Below are 24,278 nucleotides of genomic sequence, written 5' to 3'. Positions count from 1 at the left end.
AAATGGCACAAAAGAGGTCCACAAGGAAATGGGTCACTGCAGATCTTTTCCCTCCACCCCCGTTTGTCTTCTGAAACTAGTCTCATTTCCAGCAGGAGCTTAAGGTGGTATTTATACTCTATGTAAGCAGAGAAGATGCCTCTCTATGCTTTTCCCTTCAGCTCAAAAATATCCCTTTGGCTTTATTTATAAACACAACAAACTACATGAGGTGTTTTTTTCCTAACCCAACACAGAATTACACATTACATAAAGCTAAGCACAAAAAAACAACTCGGTGTACAAAGTGAGCAGTAAGTAAAGTTTGACCCACTTGCACAAAAAGAAGACCTATCCCGGAAAAGTGTGAGAGAGAAGTGTATGAGGTAGATACATATCAGGATAATGAATGATGATTCCAGCACAGCTGACATTGCACTCCACAGGAACCCAAAGACAGAGGGGAGAATGGAAGGCCCGATTTAGAGCAAGCAGCTGTTGTGCACTTCACCTCGCTACACATCTGCCAAGTCACTGTGGGCAGGGAGCTGAGGTGACTTCCCAAGCTCCACCAGTCAGCCTATCTTAAATACACTTTAAAATTCTCTCTGTTAACATTCCAACATCACAAGCACAAACACACACTGGACATACCGTGGTCACTTGCATAACTGTGGGTGGAGCATTATTTATTAACAGGCCTGAACTGCACTACTGAACGGGTAACGGATGCCTCCCTCCTTATATAGTAAGCTCAGGACGCTGCATCAGGACTCCGTCCCTGTCAGATGTAACTCTTGTTTGTTGGTGCCATGTGACCGCATGTAGCTCAGCCCAGTCCAGAATAAACAGTGTGTCATTACTCTGCCAAGGTGAATGCTACATTGCATAAAATCAGGCAGTGGTCTTCATCATGCTGCTGCTGAACCTATTGGATGTTTTTAAGTTATGTTTTGCTTCTGTTTATGTATTTTGGTGTTTACAATGAAACCCACCATGCGGGACCAATTGGTTCTGATTGTTCTGAGCAATTTTTTACCTGAGACCATTAGAGTTCAGCTGCAACAAACAATTATTTTCATTATGTTGTTTTTTGTTAAGCTGTTTGTTTAGTCAATTAAATGTGAGAAAATAATGAAAAATGCTTCTTCAAAAAGCTCATTTTGTCCAACCAACAGTCCAAAATCCAAAGGTAATCCATTTACAATTAAAATATAAAAACAAAGAAACCTTTTGGAATATAGCTAGAAACAGAAAGTTTTTAATATTTACTTTAACAATTGATTATCAATCATTATTATTGATTTCTCAATCAACTCATAAATTAATCGACCAAATCAGTTCAGCACTGCATTGCAGCACTTATGCTGCGTTAACTTGGGAAGTCGGGGAACATCACCAACCCGGACCTCAAAACCAAGATGGCTGCCCCAAGCATCATTGTTGATTGGATGCTTGGTGGACATTTCCTTGTCTGCCTCTCCAAAGTCAGTGTAAGTGTACTCTTGGCACTTTGGTTTTTGCTATTAATATAGTTTACACATTTGTTTTCAAACATTTGTTTGAATTTTTGAATCTGTATGAAATATAATTTATTATGTGAATTTAGAGAATAAAAGAGTTGATATTTGGCTTCTGGCCTCTGATCTAATCACTCCCTGCAAGCACACACTAAGCTCAGTGCAGTAAATCGGGGAGTGACAATAAGCACCCCTTATAGGAACTAAGATTCATTGTCTAATGGCAGAGAGGAGCTTTTGCAACATCTGGACTCATTCTGGTAGCATTTGCATTTTTATATTAAATTAGTTTTTTTTCTTTGTGTTTGTGTGGGCACACGAGCGCATGTGTGTGTAAATTTAAGTAAAATAATCTCTTGTCTAAGATTAGTGGAAAATCTAAAACCATGTGGACACATATAAAGAGATACAAGATTATTTTTACTCATATAGTTGAATTTCATGTCAAATCAACAGTAGCCTAAGTTAAGGTATAGTTTAAATGCACTGATTAACTTAAGACATTAATAGAAAGAGTCATCTCAGAGCTCTTATTTGTTTTACTAATACACAGATTTCATCCTAACCATGTGAAAAAAGTTTGTAGAACTCCTGCAGACACATTTCTCTGGATCCCACTTTCCAGAATTCCTCAGGGACACAGGCAAGATCCTGCTGCAGTTATTAAACTTTGGGGTAAAATCCTTTCCAAACTAATGGGACTACTCAAGAATCTTTGCAGAGATTTGTGTGATAATGAGAAGTGCAGAGGTACAGTTCCAATTCATTCAGCCTTCTCACCTCTGGGTGTAACTTGTAATTACTCCTGTGGAGCTTTGGGGGGGTTGGCAGATTAAAAAGGAGTTGCCCTGAGGCCGGTTGGGCAGCCAGTTAGTTCATCAGGTACCCACAGAGCCTCTCCTGAAGTGACACAGACTCCCTGGCTGACAGGAATGTCAATGCACCTCTCAAGGTGACACCTGACCGGACACATTCTCCAGTCCTGTGTTAGGATCACTCAAGGAATGTACCTAGAGTATGGCACCCACACTAGTGTTTCCTCTGCAACACGCAGTGGTGGGATGTGCATTTACTTAAGTAGTGTGCTGTACTACTTGTTTTGAATCACAGGTACTTTAGTATGTCAGTTTTTGTTACTTTATACTTCTACTTACTACAGAGAGGATTATTGTACTTTTCATTCCACTATACTGAGTTGAGAGTTATAGTTAGTGGTTATTTTGCAGATCAAAACATTGATGAACTTGTAAAATATGATGCAGTGTTGTTATAGATCAAACTATCCAGCAGTATATAAAATGTGTCCCTCTTTGACAAGCTACATAAAAATAATGCACATCTGTAATAATAATTCAACAATTTGAGTTATTATTAACATTATGAGTGACGGAGGCCATTCTACTGTATAAAGAATAATTTTCCTTTTAATACATTAGGTGCATTTTACTGATAATACTTGTGTATTTTTACTTGAGTAACATTTTTATGCTGGTCTTTTACTTGTAAAGAGTAGCTTTATAGTGTGGTATTGTTACTTTTACTTAAGTAAAAGGTCTCTGAATACTTCTTCCACCAGATAATATCCAACCTGTGCAAATACAAAGAAAATGATCATACAACAACACTGACAGGCATTTCTATTTAAAACAATGCATTTCAGAAATCTAAATAATATCCATCATGTGTTGTGCTCCGTCTGCAGGTTGGGAAAATGTTTGATGGCTCAACTGCCCACTTGCTCGGTCCCACTGTAACTCAAGTCACTGCCAAGACATTCACTGTAGCAATTACTGGCATTGAACAGCTTTCAGTCAGCCCTTAATTCACACCTTCCACCTGCAATCGATGTATACATTACACTGAAATTACACACCAATAATCAGTTCTACTAATCAATGAAGTACTCAGCAATAAAGCTAGCTGACAAGAGTTGATGACTCTTTGTACATGGCTAGTGCACCCTCCAGTGGTGTACAAAGGTAACATAACTGGGATTGATGTGCATGTAAAACGTAGACATTTGTTCCAGCACGCCAATGAACCCGGTTACAATTTGTCAACACATAAACCAGCATGTGTATGGTATGCTGAATTTAAGGACAAAAGTAAGTAGTAGAAGGCAGGCCTGCCCACAGAAATGACTGGGCCCCTGAAAAGGTCCTGTAAATGTGCCCTCCGCAAATTTGCTTTACTCATGTCAAAGCTCCTACATAAACACATACATGGCCTGCTGCATGCTGTGCACTTTTGATGTCTGACATTGCATACAACAAACATTACTCATTCCATTTTCAGGAGAGGGGGTTTTCATTATGAAACAGGCTTTATTTTACTAAAGCAACATACATTTTTTTGTTGTTATTTTAATAAGTAATGGTGAGTTTTTTGGTTCAAAATGAAATTTGGTTATCTTTGCTTATATTTAGAATGAACCTCATTAGTGCTGGACTGCATGGGCCCCCCTGGCAGCTGACCCCCAGAATGCTTTTCCCTTTTTCCACCCTTATGGGCAGCCCTGGTAGTAGGTATTGCCTGAGACCTCAAGTGTTGCTAGAGCTTGGAGGGAAAGAGAAAGGAGAGCTGAACGATTAAGAGGTGGGTTTTAAGAAGGGGCCTGGCATGATTCACAGGAGTTGGCAGAGTGAGTGATGGTAGCAAAGACCTGCACTGGAGCTTTTATGGGGTACTTACTTCCCCCTCTGCAACACTAAACGCTATAGATCATGTATTTCAGCTCTGCTACGCTTACTGCGCTTCTGCTTTTCAGATCAGTCCGCATCATTAATTGGAAGATTAAAATACTATTAGGAGGTGGCAAGGAGGGAGAAATAACTGATGTTTTGATAAGATTCATTTCTGCTCACTTGACTCTGCTATACCTTCAGAAGTCTTTATCAGTTATCAGGCTTGCCAGTTCCTTCCTTCTTTCCATGAAAACAGTGATACAATGATATGAGTTCTACAAAGATGCATTATCTATAATATTCTGTGCTGGATGTACACAATTTTATTTGCTTATAATGCTGTTAACAGTTTGTGTGTTTACCAAATGATGAATTATCCTGGACATGGGTATTATTATTTCAACATCTGTAAAATGAAACTGATCAAACTATGCTAAGTGAATGAACCAAATCTCGCTTGGAACTTAAATGTTATCAGTCTACCAATTTCTGTCATTGGTACCACTTTAAAAGCTGCAAAGTTAAACTATAAAATAAGACTTCCAAAATCTTAAGCTGTTAAAGATGTTTTATGGTTGGGTATTCATTGAAAAAAGGGGGGAAACAGGGAAACTCAACAGATTTGACACATAAACGTCAGTTTACGAGTCATGGCGAGTACTTTTCAAACTGTTATAATGTTGTCCTCCTCTGTTGCTATTGAGGGAAAACCTATTGAGCTGCGTTATGGGTATTGTAGGGTCCAGAGCTAAAGCCATACTAGGGAATAAACATCAGGATATCTCAGTCCCTGCTAGTCCCTCAACTATAAGAACACAACTAAATAACTTTTACAGACATATTGTACTGTTTCAGCCATACCTGTGAGAAAGCGATAACGTTGGCACTGCTCCACTTACAGTAAAAGCACTCTAGATATTACTGTACGTGGTTATAGACACTGTCATTTTTTTCATACAATAAAGCTTAGTGAAACAAACCATATTCGGTCACTTTGACCATACAAGGACATACAAATACAGTCGCAGGAGAAAGTACGTGAACCCTTTGGAATTACCTGGATTTCTGTATTAATTGGTCTCAAAATGTAATCTGATTTTCATCTAAGTCACAACAATAGACAAACACAGTCTGTTAAAACTAATACCACACAAACAATTATATGTTTTCATGTTTTTATTGAACACACTGAGTAAACACTCACAGTGCAGGGTAGAAAAAGTAAGTGAACCCCTAGGCAAATGACTTCTCGAAATGCTAATGAGTGTCAGAAGTCAGCCAACCTGTCCAATCAATGAGATGAGATTTGAGGTGTTGCTTAGAGCTGCGCTGCCCTATAAAAAACACACCAATTTTAATTTTGCTATTCCCATGAATCATTGCCTGATGTGAACCATGCCTCTACCAAAAGAGCTCTCAGAAGACCTATGATTATAAATTGTTTACTTGCATGAAGCTGGAAAGGGTTACAGAAGTATCTCTAAAAGTCTGGATGTCCATCAGTCCACAGTAATTAACTAGAAGTGGCCGTCTTGCAAAGATGACTGCGTGAGCACAGAGCAGACTGCTCAATGAGGTTAAGAAGGATCCTAGTGTCAGCTGTAGACTCTCATAAATCTCTGTAACATTTTAACATCTCTGTTGACGACTCTACGATCCATAAAACCCTAAACAAGAATGGAGTTCATGGGAGGACACCATGGGGGAAGCCACTGCTGTCCAACAAAACACTGCTGCACGTCTGAAGTTTGCAAAAGAGTGCCCGGATGTTCTACAGCACTTTATTTATTTAAAATATTCTGTGGATAGATGAAACCAAAGTTGAGATGTTTGGAAGGAACACACAACCCTATGTGTGGAGGAAAAAAGGCAGAGGGGGCATCATGATGAGGGACTGCTTTGCGGTCTCAGGGCCTGGAAGGTTTGCTATCATTGACAGAAAAATTTATTCCAAAGTTTATCAAGACATTTTGCAGGAGAATGTATGTCCATGTGTTCACCAGTTGAAGCTTAACAGGAGATGGGTGATACAGCAGGACAACGACCCAAAGCACAGAAGTAAATCACAATGGCTTCAGCAGAGGAAAATAAACCTTGTTGAAGCCAATTTTTTGTGTTTAATTATTTTATAATTTAGAGTCATTTGGATTTATTAATTGTTTATGTATTTAGCTGTTCTGATTAACTCAGATTTCGGTCAGCTGTGGAAGGAGGAAGAGGTGTGTCTGAAGAGGTCTTTTTGGTCTGGACGGGCAGACACTAATGAGAGAGGACAGACACAGTCTTTGACCTCATGTTTAGTTTGACAGCTTTTTTAATTCATTTTGTTTGAAATAAATGCAAAAACCAAAAACGAGCGATCAAGCCTTATTTTTTGATCATTTTTAAACATGTGAGTCAGACGTAGAGCCCTGTAACCTGCCACAGCGGTTTTAAATTGAAAATGGACAAGACAAAGACTTCGGACCTGTTGGAAGAACCGCGGTTCAAGAAATGATGACGCTGATTTGGGCGTTCTTGGGGCCGTGTCAATGGAAAGGAGGACGAACTGGACGGAGGCATTGCGCAACCAGCTGATTCCCCAGTCTACTGATGACTCGTGAACAAAGAAACCTACTCAAGCCCTTGAGTAAACTACTTCATGGAAGAAGGTTGATGACCTGTAAACTAACTTTAAAAGATGAACAATGAAAAGAAAGGGATAAAATGTCGGGATGTTTGCAAATGGAAAGACTGAGCCGAGTGAAACGTTTTAAAGGCAATGTCTGAATTAAAATGCTGATGGAAACAAAATACTTATAAATAAATGATAGATAGATAAATGTGATTGGATCAAAGAACCATGACGTCTGAGGAGAGTAAGACAGAGGAAAAGGAGCTAAAACTCTCTGTGCAGCGCGCAGGGGGAGACTGGGTGCATGCACGCGAAAAATGAATGAGCTCAAATCACTGCTTGGAGACGGTGGAAAGACTGAAAAGGTGGTTAATGGAGTGGAACAATTAAAGGGGATGCTCAACGAATTTAAGGACACTCATGCTGCTGTTCAAATGCATTTACCTGATGAAATAAAGGAAAATGAGAGAGTGGACTGGTATGAGCCTAAAATGTAGATATTTGAAAAATTCCTACGGGAAGTGGATTCATGGATAACGTCTTCTCAAGATCCTCAAATGCTTGTTGAGCCTCATGACAGTATTTCCAAAGTGTCTAAACAATCCAACAAATCCAAATGTTGAAACAGTCAAAACAATCAACTACATCTTCATCAATATCCTCAGCTTTTCTTAAAATAGCCTCAGAGAGGCCTGCTCTCCAGGCACGCATGTCTGCATTAAAGGAGAAACATGCAGTTGAAATGGAAAAGAACAGACAACAAGCAAAACTGGAAAGAATGGAACTGGAGGCAGACATTGCTGGATCTGAGGCAAAACTAAAGGTTTTGGACAGTTTTAATGAAGGCTCTGAGGGACAATCTGCAGTGCATGGAAAGGATGCCATGAATGCATACCTGGACAGTTACATGCAGGAACCCAATGCTTCTGTGGATGAATCTGAACCCTCCCCTGTTAAATTCAAAGAGATGAGAGCCCTTCCTAAAACGCCACTTCATAGATTATTAAATCGGCCACATGCCTCTGAGCCAGATCAAAATCAGGAGCAGCAAACACGAAATCACCCGGACAGTGACTAAGAATCCAGCTCAAGTAATCACAGTACTAAATTACTGAATGTAATCCAGAGGCAAAGTGACATTGCAGATCTATTAATGTTACAGCATAAACAATCCTCACTTCCCTCTAGACAAATCCCAGTGTTTGATGGGGACCCCTTAAGTTTCCAAACATTTATTCGTGCATTGAAGCATGGTATCGAAAATAAAACTGATAGTGATGAAGACAGACTTTATTACCTTGAACAGTACACTAGTGGCCAACCCAGGGAGCTAGTGAGAAGCTGCTTCCACATGAAACCAGACAAAGGTTATGCTGAGGCACAGAGACTTCTGAAAGTTCACTTTAGAGATGAAATAAAAATTTCAAATGCGTACATGGACAAAGTTTTTAATTGGAACAACATTAAATCTGATGATGGAAATGCCCTGTATGCCTTTGCTCTTTATCTTAGAGGATGTTGCAATGCAATGAAAGACTTAAAGAGCATGGAAGAACTGGATCTTGCATCTATTTTGAAAGTGATTGTATCGAAACTTCCATACAAGTTGAGGGAGAAATGGAGGACAACAGCATATGAGCTCATGAAGAAAACCACAAACAGAGCCAGATTCTCTCACCTTGTTACATTCATGGAAAACCAAGCTCAAATCCTACAAGATCCTGTTTTTGGTGACATTAATGAATCCATGCCCAAGAAAGCCATCTCAAAACGCCACATGACAGAAGATTCCAAACAGCAAACTAAACAAAAAGCGAGAAGCAATAACTTTGCTGTGGCTATTGGGATAAAAGACAAAAAAATTGCCTCCTACATTTGCCACAGAAGACGCTTCGATTATTAGGTCAGGGCCGAATAGGCGAAGTGAGATAAGGATCTAAGCCCTTGCGGATACCACTGATTTGGAGATTGCAGAGTCACAGCTGAATGCTGGGGCGCTTCAATCACTAGGTCAGGGCTGAATGGGCAAGTAGGCTGATAAGATATTCATCTTGCGGCTACCGCTAACTTATATCGCAGGATTTCAACCAAATGTTGGGGCTCTTCGATGGTAGGTTAGGACTGCACGAGTAGATGTACTGCAGCACGTTACCGCTAGGAGCCTAAAATAGGACTGCGGATAGGATAGGAGAATAAAGCGTGCTTAAAGATAAAAGAAGTTTACGCTCTCATGTTGATGAACTGGATTGAGTAGCGATTTGTGAAGACAGATTTTGTGTTGAGGAAGTGTATCAGTTCAGCCCATTAAAACCTAGGTAATGTAAATTGGGTCCGAGTTAGGGACCAGCAGGAGTCAGAATAGAGAAACGTATGTGCATGTAAATATTGTTGAAAATATAAGTCGATAGCTGTGTGTTAACAAAAGGTGTATATAAATGTTAAAAAACTGAGTACAGAGTCCTAAAATAATAATACTAAGAGTTTGAGTCTTGAAGCCTCATGTTTAAGACCAGTAGATAAAAAGTATAAAATAATGATAGTTGAATAACTGATATAATATTAAACTAATATAAAGCTTAAGGATAATAGATGAGTAGAGTTGATGTGGTGATATAAAAAAATATAAGAAGTTGATGGAAGGAGTTATAAAGTCATAGATATATGAATACATATTGATAAAATAGTTAATGTGGACTAGTATAGTGTGAAAGACGACTTTGATGTAGTCTCTGATCGAATTGTGAAATAGCTATGTGCAAAATTAAGTTCTGAAGTGGCAGTCCACGCCCGAATCATGGAGACTGGATGAGATAAAGAAAAAAGGAGTTTGCTCACGCTAACAGAGAGTGCAGCGTGGGAGGGGCACAAAGCAGGAGCTGAGGTGCAGGTGTGTGAGTGTGAGTGTGAGTGTCCGTGTGGTTGAGGACAACAGGCAGTGATAGAGAGAAAAAGAGAGTAGTTCAGCCCTAAACCAAAAGTTATATGAGAGTTTTGTGATCTGTTGCACCTTTATAGTATAACAGCAGCACGTTATAGCAAGTTACTCATGAGTTAATAGTAACAGAAGTTTTTTGAACCAATAACAGCCTGACAGTAAGCAGATTAGTAAAAGAATGGCAATGACTGCTGGATATGAAAAAGAAAAGTGTAGTTGAAACAGCCTACTAAAGTATTATGATAATAAAGGAAATTTAGACACAGGACGACACACTTTGGTCGGAACAAAACTAGAAAAATGATGACATCTGATAAGGTTTGCTAATTTATTGAAAAATAGAAGTACAGATTGATAGGCAGCAATGTGAGGTATTATCTATGAAGGATTTACACTCACCTAAAAGATTATTAGGAACACCTGTTCAATTTCTCATTAATGCAATTATCTAATCAACCAATCACATGGCCGTTGCTTCAATGCATTTAGGGGTGAGGTCCTGGTCAAGACAATCTCCTGAACTCCAAACTGAATGTCAGAATGGGAAAGAAAAGTGATTTAAGATATTTTGAGCATGGCATGGTTGTTGGTGCCAGACGGGCCGGTCTGAGTATTTCACAATCTGCTCAGTTACTGGGATTTTCACGCACAACCATTTCTAGGGTTTACAAAGAATGGTGTGAAAAGGGAAAAACATCCAGTATGCTGCAGTCCTGTGGGCAAAAATGCCTTGTTGATGCTAGAGGTCAGAGGAGAATGGGCCGACTGATTCAAGCTGATAGAAGAGCAACTTTGACTGAAATAACCACTCATTATGAGGTATGCAGCAAAGCATTTGTGAAGCCACAACACGCACAACCTTGAGGCGGATGAGCTACAACAGCAGAAGACCCCACCGGGTACCACTCATCTCCACTACAAATAGGAAAAAGAGGCTACAATTTGCAAGAGCTCACCAAAATTGGACAGTTGAAGACTGGAAAAATGTTGCCTGGTCTGATGAGTCTCGATTTTTGTTGAGACATTCAGATGGTAGAGTCAGAATTTGGCGTAAACAGAATGAGAACATGGATCCATCATGCCTTGTTACCACTGTGAAGGGTGGTGGTGGTGGTGTAATGGTGTGGGGGATGTTTTCTTGGCACACTTTAGACTCCTTAGTGCCAATTTGGGCATCGTTTAAATGCCACGGCCTACCTGAGCATTGTTTCTGACCATGTCCATCCCTTTATGGCCGCCATGTACCCATCCTCTGATGGCTACTTCCAGCAGGATATTGCACCATGTCACAAAGCTTGAATCATTTCAAATTGGTTTCTTGAACATGACAATGAGTTCACTGAACTAAAATAGCCCCCACAGTCACCAGATCTCAACCCAATAGAGCATCTTTGGGATGTGGTGGAACGGGAGCTTCGTGCCCTGGATGTGCATCCCACAAATCTCCATCAACTGCAAGATGCTATCCTATCAATATGGGCCAACATTTCTAAAGAATGCTTTCAGCACCTTGTTGAATCAATGCCACATAGAATTAAGGCAGTTCTGAAGGCGAAAGGGGGTCAAACACAGTATTAGTATGGTGTTCCTAATAATCCTTTAGGTGAGTGTACGGTAGAGAAGGGATTGAGAGCCATCAATTTTGTTTTAGATGTGAGAAAATTAATTTGATATTTTAATAGTTGTTAGTTTCTCAAGTATGGATTCAGTCACTGAAGTTAGTTATTTTTAGTATGTGGTGTATAACATATGTGCATTTGATGCATAACAGTTTAACATAGCACTGTAGCAGTGGGATAGAGGATTAGTGACCTTTTAAGGGGAGAGCAGAGGTCAGTGGTTATGTGGAGACTCAGACCCTTATATGGTGTCTAACAGATGCCTACACTTATCCTATAGAACTGTGCCCTTATATGGATTGGTGCCTTAGTTTGCAGACTCAGACCCTTATATGGTGTCTAACAGATGCCTAAACATGTCCTATATAAGCTATGTTTGATGTACAGAGAGACAGAGTGGTCACTCTCCAAGCTGCTGCAGAGCTTGTAATTGATGCTGAACTCCTTGATGTAATAAACTTTTATGATCAAGAACAGTGTCAAGCGGATTTCTTCTCAACACATCATCGCAGCATTATTGTTCGGACACCACAAGTAAACTCTGCTTTGATGATTTTTCAGGTGAATAGCTCCTTGATATAAAAAAGAAGGGGAGCTGCCTGAGTTTCTTTCAATGAATTGTTTCATTCTAGTTTCTTGGTTGTGTAGTTTTACAATTAACTGTCTTTTCTTTTTCGAGTTTCCAGAGAGTAAGTGTTTGCTCGCAGTGAGCGATGGCTGTCCTGAGAGGCACACAGCAGATGAAATTAAAGGGTAATTAACTGCAAAGGTGGTCAAAGGAGGGAGCTGTGGTAACAGCACAACTAAGTAGTTAAAGATAAACTAAAAGACGTCAGATAAGAGATAGAGAAAGCATAAAGGGGAAACAGGGAGAAACAGTTTGACCAACAGGTAGATAATACTGACATACGATATAGCCTTTAGTTAAGGAAAAATAGTCACAGAGACGGAATAATGAAAGACCCCATCCTGTTAGATAAGGTCTAAATAGATATGCCCCCAGATGAAGAAATGTATACAGCAAGTGGAAGATATAAGTAAGTGCATTTAAGGGCCAGTACAGGCAGAAGAAGAAAAAAGAATTAGGGTCTTTAAACGGTTGATTTAGGATAACAAGGAGATATGGAAAAAGAGAGGCTGTATTAGATAGGGAAGAGTCCAGAGCTAGATTTGAATACAAAAAACAACAGAACCTCATGCGGAAACTCAATGTAACAGGACGGAAAACTAAAGTTATTCTTCAAACTATGGGTCAAAATAAACCTGTAAATACGTAGTTATGAAATAACTGGACTACAAGTGGGTGATTTGGAGGGAAAAAACTTTATTGAGCTGCACAAAACATTCACACAGACAAAGATACCAGTGACAAAGAGGTACATTCTTTCCCAAAATGACCTCAATAGGTGGCCTTACCTGAAGGAAATTTAGCTGCAAAAAATTGATGTGGAACTCCTGATTGGAGTAGATGCCCCAAAGGCGATGGAGCCATGGCAAATAATAAATAGCCAAGGCAATGGACCCTATGCTGTAAGAACTCTCTTAGGATGGGTAGTAAATGGACCACTCAACTCATCTTCAGCAATGGATAGGTTTGGACGGCCAGTGGCATCAGTGAACCGCATCTCTGTTGAACAGTGGGAAACCATCCTTGTAAACCAGTATCACCATGACTTTCCAGAGAAAGAATATGAGGGAAAACCTCAAATATCAATGGAAGATCGCAGATTCATGCAACTAGTATCAAGTGCAGCCACCCCGAAAGATAATCATTATTACTTACCTTTGCCACATAGTGATGTTATCATGCCCAACAATTATCAGATAGCTGAACAGCGTGCACATTATCTTGCTAGAAAATTTAAGAAGGATGTTAAATATGCAGAAGAATACAAAGACTTCATGGAAGATGTAATCGCTAAGGGCTATGCAGAGAAGGTACCAACAAAGGATCTTCATCAGGATGATGGTAAGGTATGGTACATACCCCACCACGGAGTGTACCACAAATGTAAAAAGACCATCAGAGTAGTATTTGACTGTACATTGTCATACAAAGGAACATCACTCAATAATGAACTCATACCTGGAATGAACTCTTCATGGTTTTGCACTGCAAAAAACTGCAGAGGACAATAAAGAAACATTTGATGCAATAGCAGTTGACGCCGTCAAATCAAACTTTTATGTTGATGACTGCCTAAAATCTGTGGCAACAGAGGAACAAGCTGTCAAACTCACAAAAAATCTCAGCGACTTGTGCACAAAAGGAGGAGTCAAACTAACAAAATGGGTAAGCAACAGCCATGTTGTCTTAGCAGCTATCCCAGAGGAACAGCAAGCTAAGCAAATCAAAACACTGGACCTGGACAGAGAAAAACTACCTGTGGAAAGAGCTCTTGGGATGTACTGGAATATTGAAAATGACACATTTGGATTTCAAATCACAATCAAAACTGCATCTCTTACTAGACGAGCCATTCTCTCTACCGTAAGTTTAGTCTATGACCCACTAGGATTTGTTGCACTCTTTGTACTCTAAGCAAAACAGATTTTCAGAGATCTTTGTGAAGCTAAGTGTGGATGGGACAGTACAATTCCCTGCGTGTACTCAAAACCATATGAGAAATGGCTGACTGAGCTTGGGCAGCTGAAACACAGATCAGCATATGTTTTAAACCTGATAATTTTGGCCAGGTAAAGACAGCACAGTTGTACCATTTCAGTAATGCCAGTGAGCAAGGTTACGGCACAGTAACTTACATTAGATATATCAACAACCGGGGAGAAGTCCATGTTGCTTTAATCATGGGAAAATCTAGAGTAAGTCCCCTAAAAAGGATGACTATCCCCAGACTCGAGCTTACAGCAGCCACTTTAGCTGTACGAGTGGATCAAATGCTACGCTCAGAACTGCAGCTAAACCTTGAAGAGTCTGTTTTCTGGACAGACAGTCAGTCTGTACTTAAATAAATCTACAATCAGAACAAGAACATTTCATACCTTTGTGGCTAATCGACTGGCAGTAATACATGATTTGTCAAAGGAGGATCAATGTGGACTCCAAACAAAATCCTGCAGATGATGCTTCACGAGGATTAAACATCGAATCACTCCTGAAGTCAAAAAGGTGGTTACAAGGACCAGAATTCCTGAACCATGACGAATGTCAATGGCCTCAAAATCCAGATGAAACATCACAGAGATGATCCTGAAGTGAAGAAGGATGTAATTGTTAATACAATGGTTACTGACGTTGAAAATCTTGTCAGGAGACTGACTGAGTACTACTCCAATTAGAACAGTCTTAAAAGAACTGTAGCTTGGATTTTGTTGAAAAAAACCTTGTTGTTGGAGATCACTAAAAGAAGAAAGATACATTCTGGATTGTTGCTGGGTAAGTACAAGTCACTTAAAGAGCGTGCTGAAGCACTGAAAGTTGCATTCAATGCAAATCTGACACTGGAGCATATGGAGAATGCTGAAAGAGCCATATTGGTATTCGAACACCAACACTTTAAGCAGGACATTTCTCTCCTTGAAGGAGGAAAACCTTGCATGAAAGACAGCTCCATACTGAAAATGGATCCAATGCTCGACCAAGGTATCCAAGGATGATCTGTACTCCAGGAGAAGATGGAGACAGGTGCAATATCTGGCAGACCTCTTTTGGAGGAGATGGGTCAGAGAATATCTTCCAATCGTGCAAAAAAGGAACAAATGGAATAATCTCAAAAGGAACTTTCAACCCAGAGACCTTGTCGTGATTGTACATGACTTAGGACGGATTTTACAGACTTTTCCAGGAAGCACAGGACTGGTTCGTAGTGTCTTGGAAAAAAACAAAACCAGTACCCTTCCAAGACCTATCAATAAAATTTGTCTACTCCTGGAGTCGGAGGAATATAAAAAAAAAATGTAATTTCAGTTAACATGAAAAATGATATATGCATTTAAAATTGGCTGTATTTGAGTTGTTTGTAATTGCTACATTTAAGATTTAAGCAATAAGGGCTGGAATGTTTTTTTGAACAATTTTTTGTTTTTAGATTATTTATTTTTCAGAATAGTCATTTGGATTTATTAATTGTTTATGTATTTAGCTGTTCTGATTAACTCAGATTTCGGTCAGCTGTGGAAGGAGGAATAGGTGTGTCTGAAGAAGTCTTTTGGGTCTGAACCTACGGGCGGACACTAATGAGAGAGGACCGACACAGTCTTTAACCTCATGTTTAGTTTGACAGCTTATTTATTTATTTTATTCTAATTTTCTATTCCTTAATTTAGGGTTGCTGGAAAAACATTAAGTGGAGTGGCCTAGCCAGAGTTCTTACCTCAACCTGACTGAGATGTTGTGGCATGACCTCAAAAGAATATACCAACAATATTGCTAAACTGAAGCAGATTTGTTAAGACTAATGGTCCAAAATTCCTCTTGACCGTTGTTCAGGTTTGATATACAACTACAGGAAACGTTTGGTTGAGGTTATTGCTGCCAAGGAGGGTCGACCGGTTATTAAATCCAAGAGTTCACATACCTTTTCCACCGTGCACTGTGACTGTTTACACTGTTCAATAAAAACATGCGACGATATAATCGTTTTGTGGAGTTGGTTATTGTGACTTAGATGAAAATAAGATCACATTTTATGACCAATTTATGCAGAAATCCAGGTAATTCCAAAGCGTTCACATACTTTTTCCTGCAACTGTATACATCCCATTCCACTCCACATGCATTCCTGAAGACTGAAATAAAAAAAATCTGAATTCTGTGTTTAACTAATCCCAATTCTAAGGGCCATTTTACTCCTGTGTTTACTGATGTAGAAAAAAACTTGTACTAGAATTTGGATACTGGACTGAGGCACACATGCACATATTTTAAGCCACACACACAAAGTACATTTTCAGCCTTGTCAGTGATGAGCTATCAAGACATTCTGGGCAGACATTGCCCTCTGCAGGGGAACAAGGACAATTTCACACAGAAGTTGTAACCGCCCCGTGTTTGACTGCAGTGCCACTGTACGTTTTCTTCTGGTCTGAATATTTTTGTCAATACAAAAGAGAGACCAGTCAGACAGGGAAAAAGACTTAAACAGTAATTAAGAATCCCATACTATAATTGTCCTTTTTTTTAAAGTTATATATATATACACATATATAGTATGTATATATGAGTGTGTATATCCAGGGGCACAACTTGAAAAAGTGATGAATTTGGAGATAGAGTTCACTGTGCAAGATTGACAAAACCTAATAATAAAGATTTCAATAGCCCTACTTGTCAAATAAAATCTTTACCTACAGTAAGTCATTTAAATACACATATACTGTAGAACCAGTACATTCATTTAAACTTGGTGAAACAACTCAGCAGAGGTAAGCATGCAGATATGCACTCACCGGCCACTTTATTAGGTACATCTGCTCAGCGGGTGCCACTCCTGTCAGCTAAGAACAGGAAGCTGAGGCCTTACTATTTTACTTCATACTGTGACTTCTGCAGAAATCCCCTGTAATATAGAAACACCACACAGCATCTCATTTAATTTTAACGACCATTTCTTCATTGATCTTCTGAGGCCGTGTTACCCTGGGTTGCCACATTAAGCAAAACAATTTTAACACTGATTTGAGGTGAGACAGCAAAAGGCACTAAAGAAGAACCATTTTATTTTGATTGGACTTTATTTTACACCTTACAGTATTATAGAGACTTGGGATAAGTGTGACATGAGCATAGTTCAAGAATGAAGTGAAAATAAGCATATCAGACAGAGAAAGTGACAAAAAGACCCTTTAGACACTTTAAGCTTTTGGCAGCTTATTGTTCATGAGTAGAGAAAATCCATGTGATTAAAACACACAAATGCAATAACAATCAAAGAACACCCAAATGTGCAACTTCTGATTCCAATGTTTGATAGAATTGTTAAAGCTGGTTATAAAAAAGGACACTATGTGTGTGTATATATATATTTTTATTAAAACAATAAACATCCAAAGTGTTAGAGAGAGGAATACAAGCACAGTAACATTTAGGCAACTTGAAAGTTTCAGTATGAACTCAACTCAAGATAAGGTTGTCGGTGCATTGTAACGTCATGAATTATAAAATTCAAAATATAAAAAGAATCAAATACATCTCGATTGTGAGGGCGGTATCTTACCAGTGAGGAAGTCAAAGTTACAGTCACATTTGAAACATTGTGTCCTATACCTATTGGTATATACATCTTGATATTGACCAACCCAAATTATTCAAAAACAATAAAATATGGCTATTGAATGTTTACAATTGAATTACAGCTGGGAGTAATTTGAAACATCCCATGCACAAATGAGCTCTACAGACAGTGAGATAGTACTAGAAGAATTACATGTTTTGCTTTTTACAATGCAGAAGTTGGTTTACTGAATTGCCCCCCACTCCCCTTAACATAAATTATTATACTTAAAAAGCTTATTTTCAAAACAGAGTTTAAAACTTCAAGTGCATTTCAAAAACTGTTGGCAACTGTATTCCATGTAGTTTTGGTTGCTTTTTAATGGTAAACAAGTCAAACAAAGGAATAAAATATTTCGCTGTTAAAATGTTGAAAACATTTTGACTAATACTGTACATTTTGAAATGATGGACATAACAGATTAAAAGACTGCAATGTTCAAGAATCAAAAGAGAGGACACATTCAATTGAAAATAAATACTTTTGAATTTATTGATGTTCAGGGGTAGAGTTAATGTTGTTTTCTCCACAGATGTGATTATTTCTTTCATCTGATATCCCACACCTATATATATATATATATATATATATATATATATATATATATAGTATACTGCTACCCAATCCAAAGTCACACCTGTGTAACCTGTGAGAGGGTCTGTCACTCATGAATCAAACTCCATCATAATCACTGCAGTGCTAATAAATAACCCTCAACAATTAATAACCTGTGAGACTAGATGTTCCATGTCTTGGTTTTTGATAATGACTTGTGAGCATGTGTGTGGTCACATTAGCGTCTGGGCATATCAAAAGGGGAGGTGTTTTGAGTGGCTGTGGTTATCAAATACAGTCATGGCTGTGCCTTGTAACTTTTTTTTTGGCAAACAGAAGCATGAAACATTCTGCAGACAGTAGCGTTGTTAAGCCCCCGCTCGATGGGTCACCATCATTAGATGCACCAGAATACAATAACTCAAAACAATATGTTAACATTGTTAAGTAATCATATTAAAAAGTTTTAAAAAGAATAACATCTGGAATCCTTCTCCTGTACAGCGACGATTGTTGATCCCCACCCCCCTAGTTGGTTTTGGCAGTGGTCTAACACTTGTGCTTCATGGCAAGCTGTGGAAAAATTGGGGTAGGGGTTGAGAAATAATACAGAAAGAATTTTGAATGATCATCTCAGCAAAATGTTGGGCAGTAGATGTAATAGACTCTCAAAACAAAAAACAAAAGCAAGCACAATATACATAAAAAAGGTACAGATTTCACTATTTTAGAACCGTTCCACAAAAGGAGAAAAGGCTGGAAAGCAGCCAGGGTGTACTGGTGTTTTTTATTCAGGCAATGACAAGGCCACATAATTAATCTCATTAACAAGGTTTCTAATGGGCTCGCCTGGAGGCTCATTAGAGAGATGACCAGGGCCACCAATCTCATATAAAGCTACAGGGTATGGAGACATGAGGATAAAATAAACACTCATTTACACAGACTACAGACTGAGCATGAAGTATGTTGCCGTAGAATGACAACTGAATTCTCCAGATCGAACAAGTGGGGGCAGTAGAGCAGCGTGTAGAAATGAAGGGTCTTGATTCAAACTGAGCAGCGCAGCTAAATCCACTGCTATCACAAAGTGAAGAAATGGGGTTGCAGAAGTGAACTAAAAGGAAAAAAAGAGTCAAGGTGACACTCTCACAGCGCTGTAGACGTTGGACTGGACTCTAATCTGAAGCTAGACTATGTGCAGAGTTCCACTTACAACATATGCAGTGTCAGGAATTACATCTTTATCCGTCTGTAAGACTACTAACTGCTTTTAACAGAGGGCTTCAGACATGCAACATGATGAGTCTAGATGATTATGTGCAAGATAAATGATAAGTTATGAAACATATAATATAAAAGCTAATGGCAGCGAATGAAATGAGAAACGACAGCAAATGAGTGATTCTTCATGGGGGTCCTACAGTCATTCTCTCCTGAAACCAACAGAGCCAGGGCATTTTTCTTGGCTTATCACAGTTTTTGTAATTCATCACGGTAGGGAAGCTCATCTATAAGCAGTAAGAGGGCCATGCATGGGTCTTGAAATGTCTTTCAATTATTACACCATCACTAGTATGACATTATGCATCACTCAAAACAATAATTTCAACAGGCAGTGGATGGCTGCACTATTAAAGTTATTGACATCCCACTTTAGAGGGCACATGTGTATCACCAGACTAGCAGCCTAATTTTATACAAGAAGCTAAGCTGCAAACCCAGGGATGTGTGATATACTGTGTACTATTATAAAGACGGCTATGATGATCATAATCAGGTGCACTCGTGTATTTCTTATAGATTTACCAGTGTAAGCAGCATGGTACGAGATGAAAAGAAAAAGAAAAGTGCCGACTTCTGTTAACTCTGAATTATTTATATTCCTTTAGCCCACCGATCAAAAGAATCAAAACAGCTTTTCATAAAAATTTATCCAGGTTATGAATCCTGTCATGTGAAGTCAATCGCTCTCTGTCTGCTAACTTCTGCCACACTTCTCTCATCAAAATAAAAGCGCATAAGCAGTCCGTCTGAGGTAGATCAAATGAATGACGTGTATTTGATATTACTGGATAATTTAGTAAGTAATATTCTGTTTGAAATAAATAAATAAATAAACTGTTTCATAGTAGCCTATTTCAGTTTTGTGCAAGAGGAATTAAAGACCTGTCCCATATGGACACCTGTCCCAAATATAGGCAGGGTCAATTCGGTGATTTTAGCAAATAAAAGCCTGGGCTATTAATCAAAGTTTTACGGTATTCTACAGCATATGAAGTGGGACTCAAGTGTCAGGATTCCAATGCACTGTATTAAAATACATAACGGTAAACCCACCCTGAGGTTATGCATTGTTATGGGTCTTGCGAACATATTTACTCACCTTGTGCGCAGTGACAGCGAACTGTTCGGCACTGTTCATCATGTCTGCAGTCCTATCTTCAGCCCGACCTAATCGCTCGCCACGCTCATTCAGAGCCTGGCTGGCCTTCTGTACAGCACTCGTCACACTGTCTGCAGCTGAGTGTAGTATACTGTTACCTGCAGATAGGGGTGGGAGTGAAGAAGCAAGAGCAAGCAAAGAGAAGAATAAAAGTAAGGTATGACACAAAAGGGGAGAGAAAAGACAAAGGGGGAACACTTTGTGATTCCTTTGGTGAACAAAAGAACATAGGAGGCCAGCTGTGACAAATGAACTTGTGGCATTAGATGGGTGCAGTTTAATCAGTGACCCTGAGCATTAGTGTTAATGGTGGAAGACAAAAACATGAAAAAGTGGCTTCCATGGGGTGCACCGTGGGAAGGTGGCTAATGAGTTTTCTTCAAAAGGTGATTTACTTCAAGGAAAGATCAAGTGAAATTAACCTTTTCAAACTTCAAAGTACGCAACAGCAACACATGCAACACTGGATTTTCTTTTTAAGAAGCATGTCGTCCCTGTTAAGATTCAGCACTGCCTTTCTTCAGTTTTGAACTTGCAGTGCCACCTCTGCGATTACTCTCCTGGATGTGTGGTTGGCTGCATGGCCAGCCCTGGAGACCTTGTAGTGGATATAAGACAGACAACACATCTTCCGATAACCGTGGCAGCCCTGCGGATGTTTCCTCTGACAAGCCATTAATCTACTGCACGTTGGGAGTGCTGCTGTTATAGGCTACGCTAGCAACCAGACTGGGAACAGCACCTCCCTGCTGCTTTCTTTTTGTCGGCAATACAGATTTATATGCATTGTTCCAGAGGGTTATAATATGTCATTTTGTGTAGATGTATCTGATCTGAGCATGCAAGTTAGGGAAAAAAAAAAAAAATCCGCTTTGTTTTTGAAGTTGTCGCCTGCTGCTCATTTTAACAGCAACCTTTGATTTCCCAAAGAGACTCAAAGGAGAGTTTCAGTCTGTGGTGGCAAGGTCCTGACAAGCAATTTTAATTAAAACACTAAAGTGGCACCACAGTGTTCACAATGTTACAAAAAGACAAAAATCCACAATTACGCTTTCTTGTACCTAACTTTAAAACTGGACAAGTGAAAACTAATAAAGAAAAAAAACAAACAACAATGAAAAGATTGAACAGAAAATAAGCTAGATTCAATATCCCAAGGTCTATATCCTTAGATATATAGTAAATGACTTTGAGGGGAAGAAACAGGCTGAGCAAAGCTTGAAGGTACTGACTGTATTAAGACATGACAAGCTTGATTCTATCTGCACCCACAGGAAACTGCAATATAGTGTGTGTATGTCCCATGGCATCAAGGCAGGTAGGCTGAGTGACAGATAATTGGGACAGCTCTGCTGCAGTGGGATATATGATAGCCCAAAAGCAGACGGCGAGGCCAACTGGTGTTCCTTCAAAGAAGTTAACGCGATTCGAAGTCAAAGTAGTTTGTGTAGAGAAACACCTGTGCCGCATACACAAAGACGGATGTGTAGATGTTCATACCCACACCTATGCACCCAAAAGCGAAATGGAAACGCATGCATTTACACATTGCCTTCAGTCAATTATCTCCAGACCACGATGGGGTCTGGAGATGACAAACACATCTGGACCAATGATGAAATAAGCTTCATACTTGTCAGGAATCCTTTTTCATTTGGTCAAAGCTTGAAATATTAGAATCTGTCAACAGCATACAAGAATGCCACAGTCCACAGCTAAAATGTGAATGTAGTACTTAGGAAATAGGAACTCTGTACCATGTAGAAAAGCAAAGTGCACGTGTAATGATCATACATTATAAATGTAGAGTCTGGTTTAAATTGGCTAAACACATCTAAAAAAAAAAACATTTCTCTGAGAGGCTTCAGGTCTTTACTAGAACAAATAAGACCTTTTCACCTTCAGACAGATTCCTCTTAATCCTCTCCTCCTCCTCCAGAGCCTGGGAGTAAAACTCCCATCATCCTCAATATAACCCCCTCCATGCCATGCACTCAGTGAACATCTTTATTTGTCTGCACACCATTTTTTCCCCTTTCTCTGGTGCCTTTCTTCTCCATTCTCAGAGATCAGTGACGGGCTGTAGCGTGGGCTCCCCCAGCAGAGAATGTAATTACAGAGAAAGCAGGGTGGAGACATTCTGGAAAGCTTATGAAGAGGCGGTAGCATCAGGAGCTAAATGAAACATGATGTTACGTGGTGCCATCGCTGTGATCTAAACTATGAGCTTTAGTGACTCGTAACGTAAAGGGGAAGCTGATCAGCCATCACTGATAATAGTGATGGCTGATCACATGAAAAGCGGTTCTTTTATGTAATTAGGAGGTCCACTGGTATTAATGCAGTATATATTTTTTATATTTATATATAAGTTTAAAGAACTTGTTATGATACTTATGTTGCACTAAGTCAGGAGCTTTTTGTGAAGATTTTATCAACTTACACTGTTGATCGAGAATGAACCACAGTGTGAGGCCAAACCTACAGCACTACATCCATGACACACCTCTCTCAACAATGCAGGAGGAATGTTGTTGCAATACCCCATGTTATTGTAATAAGCCAGGGTTTCGTTAACAATAGAGACTGAACAGAAAGGGCAATGTTGTTTTCAGGCAATAAAAACTTCCAGAAAATAAGAATGTGCAATGGCGAACATAACAAGGAAGGGGAAAGATCATTTAAAGTCAACCCATCCTTTTCCAGTTCTGCTGCAAGCAGCAGATTACAGGCTGCACTGCCGTGGCACTAAAGAAAATAAGCTGATTGTTATCAACAGGAACATGTCAGATAAACTTCACGAGATGTTGTCAGCTAAGTCACAGCAAATCTCAAAGCATATGGGATGGATTAGACTCGATGGTTGACTTCAAGAACAAACACACCAACACAATAAGATCCATTCAAAGAATACATGCTACAATTTCTTTAGTATTTTCACTTCGGCAGCGTATATTACCACTGTGTTAGGATAATGCTGTGGGGTGTGACGTGTGGGTGTTTGAAGGGAAAGAGTGTCCTAGAATAATTTATGTTAAGTATTAGAGAGCACACTTATCTGCACTTCAACAAGTACCATCAAAGATTCTCCCTATTACCCAGATATTACCAGAGGGCTTTATGCTGCTGTTATTCATCCAAAGAAAATATGAAACATTCTGTCAAGGATTTCTATAAATGATCCCAATCCCTTTCAAAGCTTTACCTACATATCTAGAGCCTCTTGCCTCACAAGTACTCAGTTTGGGTCTTCTCTTCCCAGTTTCTGCTATTATGAGACAGGCAATATTAAAACATCATCACTTTTGTTCTGTAGATTTATGACATACAAGAGTGTAAGGTTTTAAAAATCAAGACTGATCTATTCACAGTGACAGAGTAAATCACAAATTCCATTTTCCAGCTTCTAGAAGTTATAACAGAGTCGAGGACAGGCAGCCAAAAAAGGAAACAAGGAAGCGTGTGAGGAATTCTAAAATGGTTTTAAAAAACATTTCTGCATTTAAATTGCAAATCTATGATAACGTCCACCCAATCCACAACTGTATTTCAATTTTGTGTTTCTCTGATAAAAGGACATCTTTTAATTTATGTTCAAATTCAACAGATGGAAGTTACTTACTTACTAAGTTAGTTACTTAGTTTTCTTACTTACTTACTTTCTGAGAAGTGGAGGTATAAAGCTCTTAAGTA

General features: G+C 39.2%; 1 protein-coding gene across 3 annotated transcripts in view; it reads right to left on the bottom strand.

Annotated features, from left to right (window-relative positions):
- Nucleotides 1-17,026: 17,026 nt before the first annotated feature.
- Nucleotides 17,027-24,278, bottom strand: part of stxbp6 (syntaxin binding protein 6 (amisyn)) — a 66,647-nt gene continuing 59,395 nt past the window's right edge. For all 3 annotated transcript variants that reach the window (XM_038728549.1, XM_038728548.1, XM_038728550.1), the window contains 2 exons: nucleotides 20,526-20,683; nucleotides 17,027-18,712 (listed from right to left, as the gene is read on the bottom strand). In XM_038728549.1, the coding sequence (XP_038584477.1) occupies nucleotides 18,689-18,712; nucleotides 20,526-20,683 (182 nt within the window). In that variant the 3' untranslated portion in view covers nucleotides 17,027-18,688. The remainder of the gene's footprint in view (nucleotides 18,713-20,525; nucleotides 20,684-24,278) is intronic.

This window comes from Micropterus salmoides, unplaced genomic scaffold, assembly GCF_014851395.1.
Source record: "Micropterus salmoides isolate LMB-PRFRI ecotype aquatic unplaced genomic scaffold, ASM1485139v1 Ms_hic_scaffold_19, whole genome shotgun sequence".
NCBI classification, from domain to species: Eukaryota; Metazoa; Chordata; class Actinopteri; order Centrarchiformes; family Centrarchidae; genus Micropterus; species Micropterus salmoides.
The sequence above is the reverse complement of the archived record's forward strand: the minus strand, read 5'-3'. Positions and strand labels throughout refer to the sequence as shown.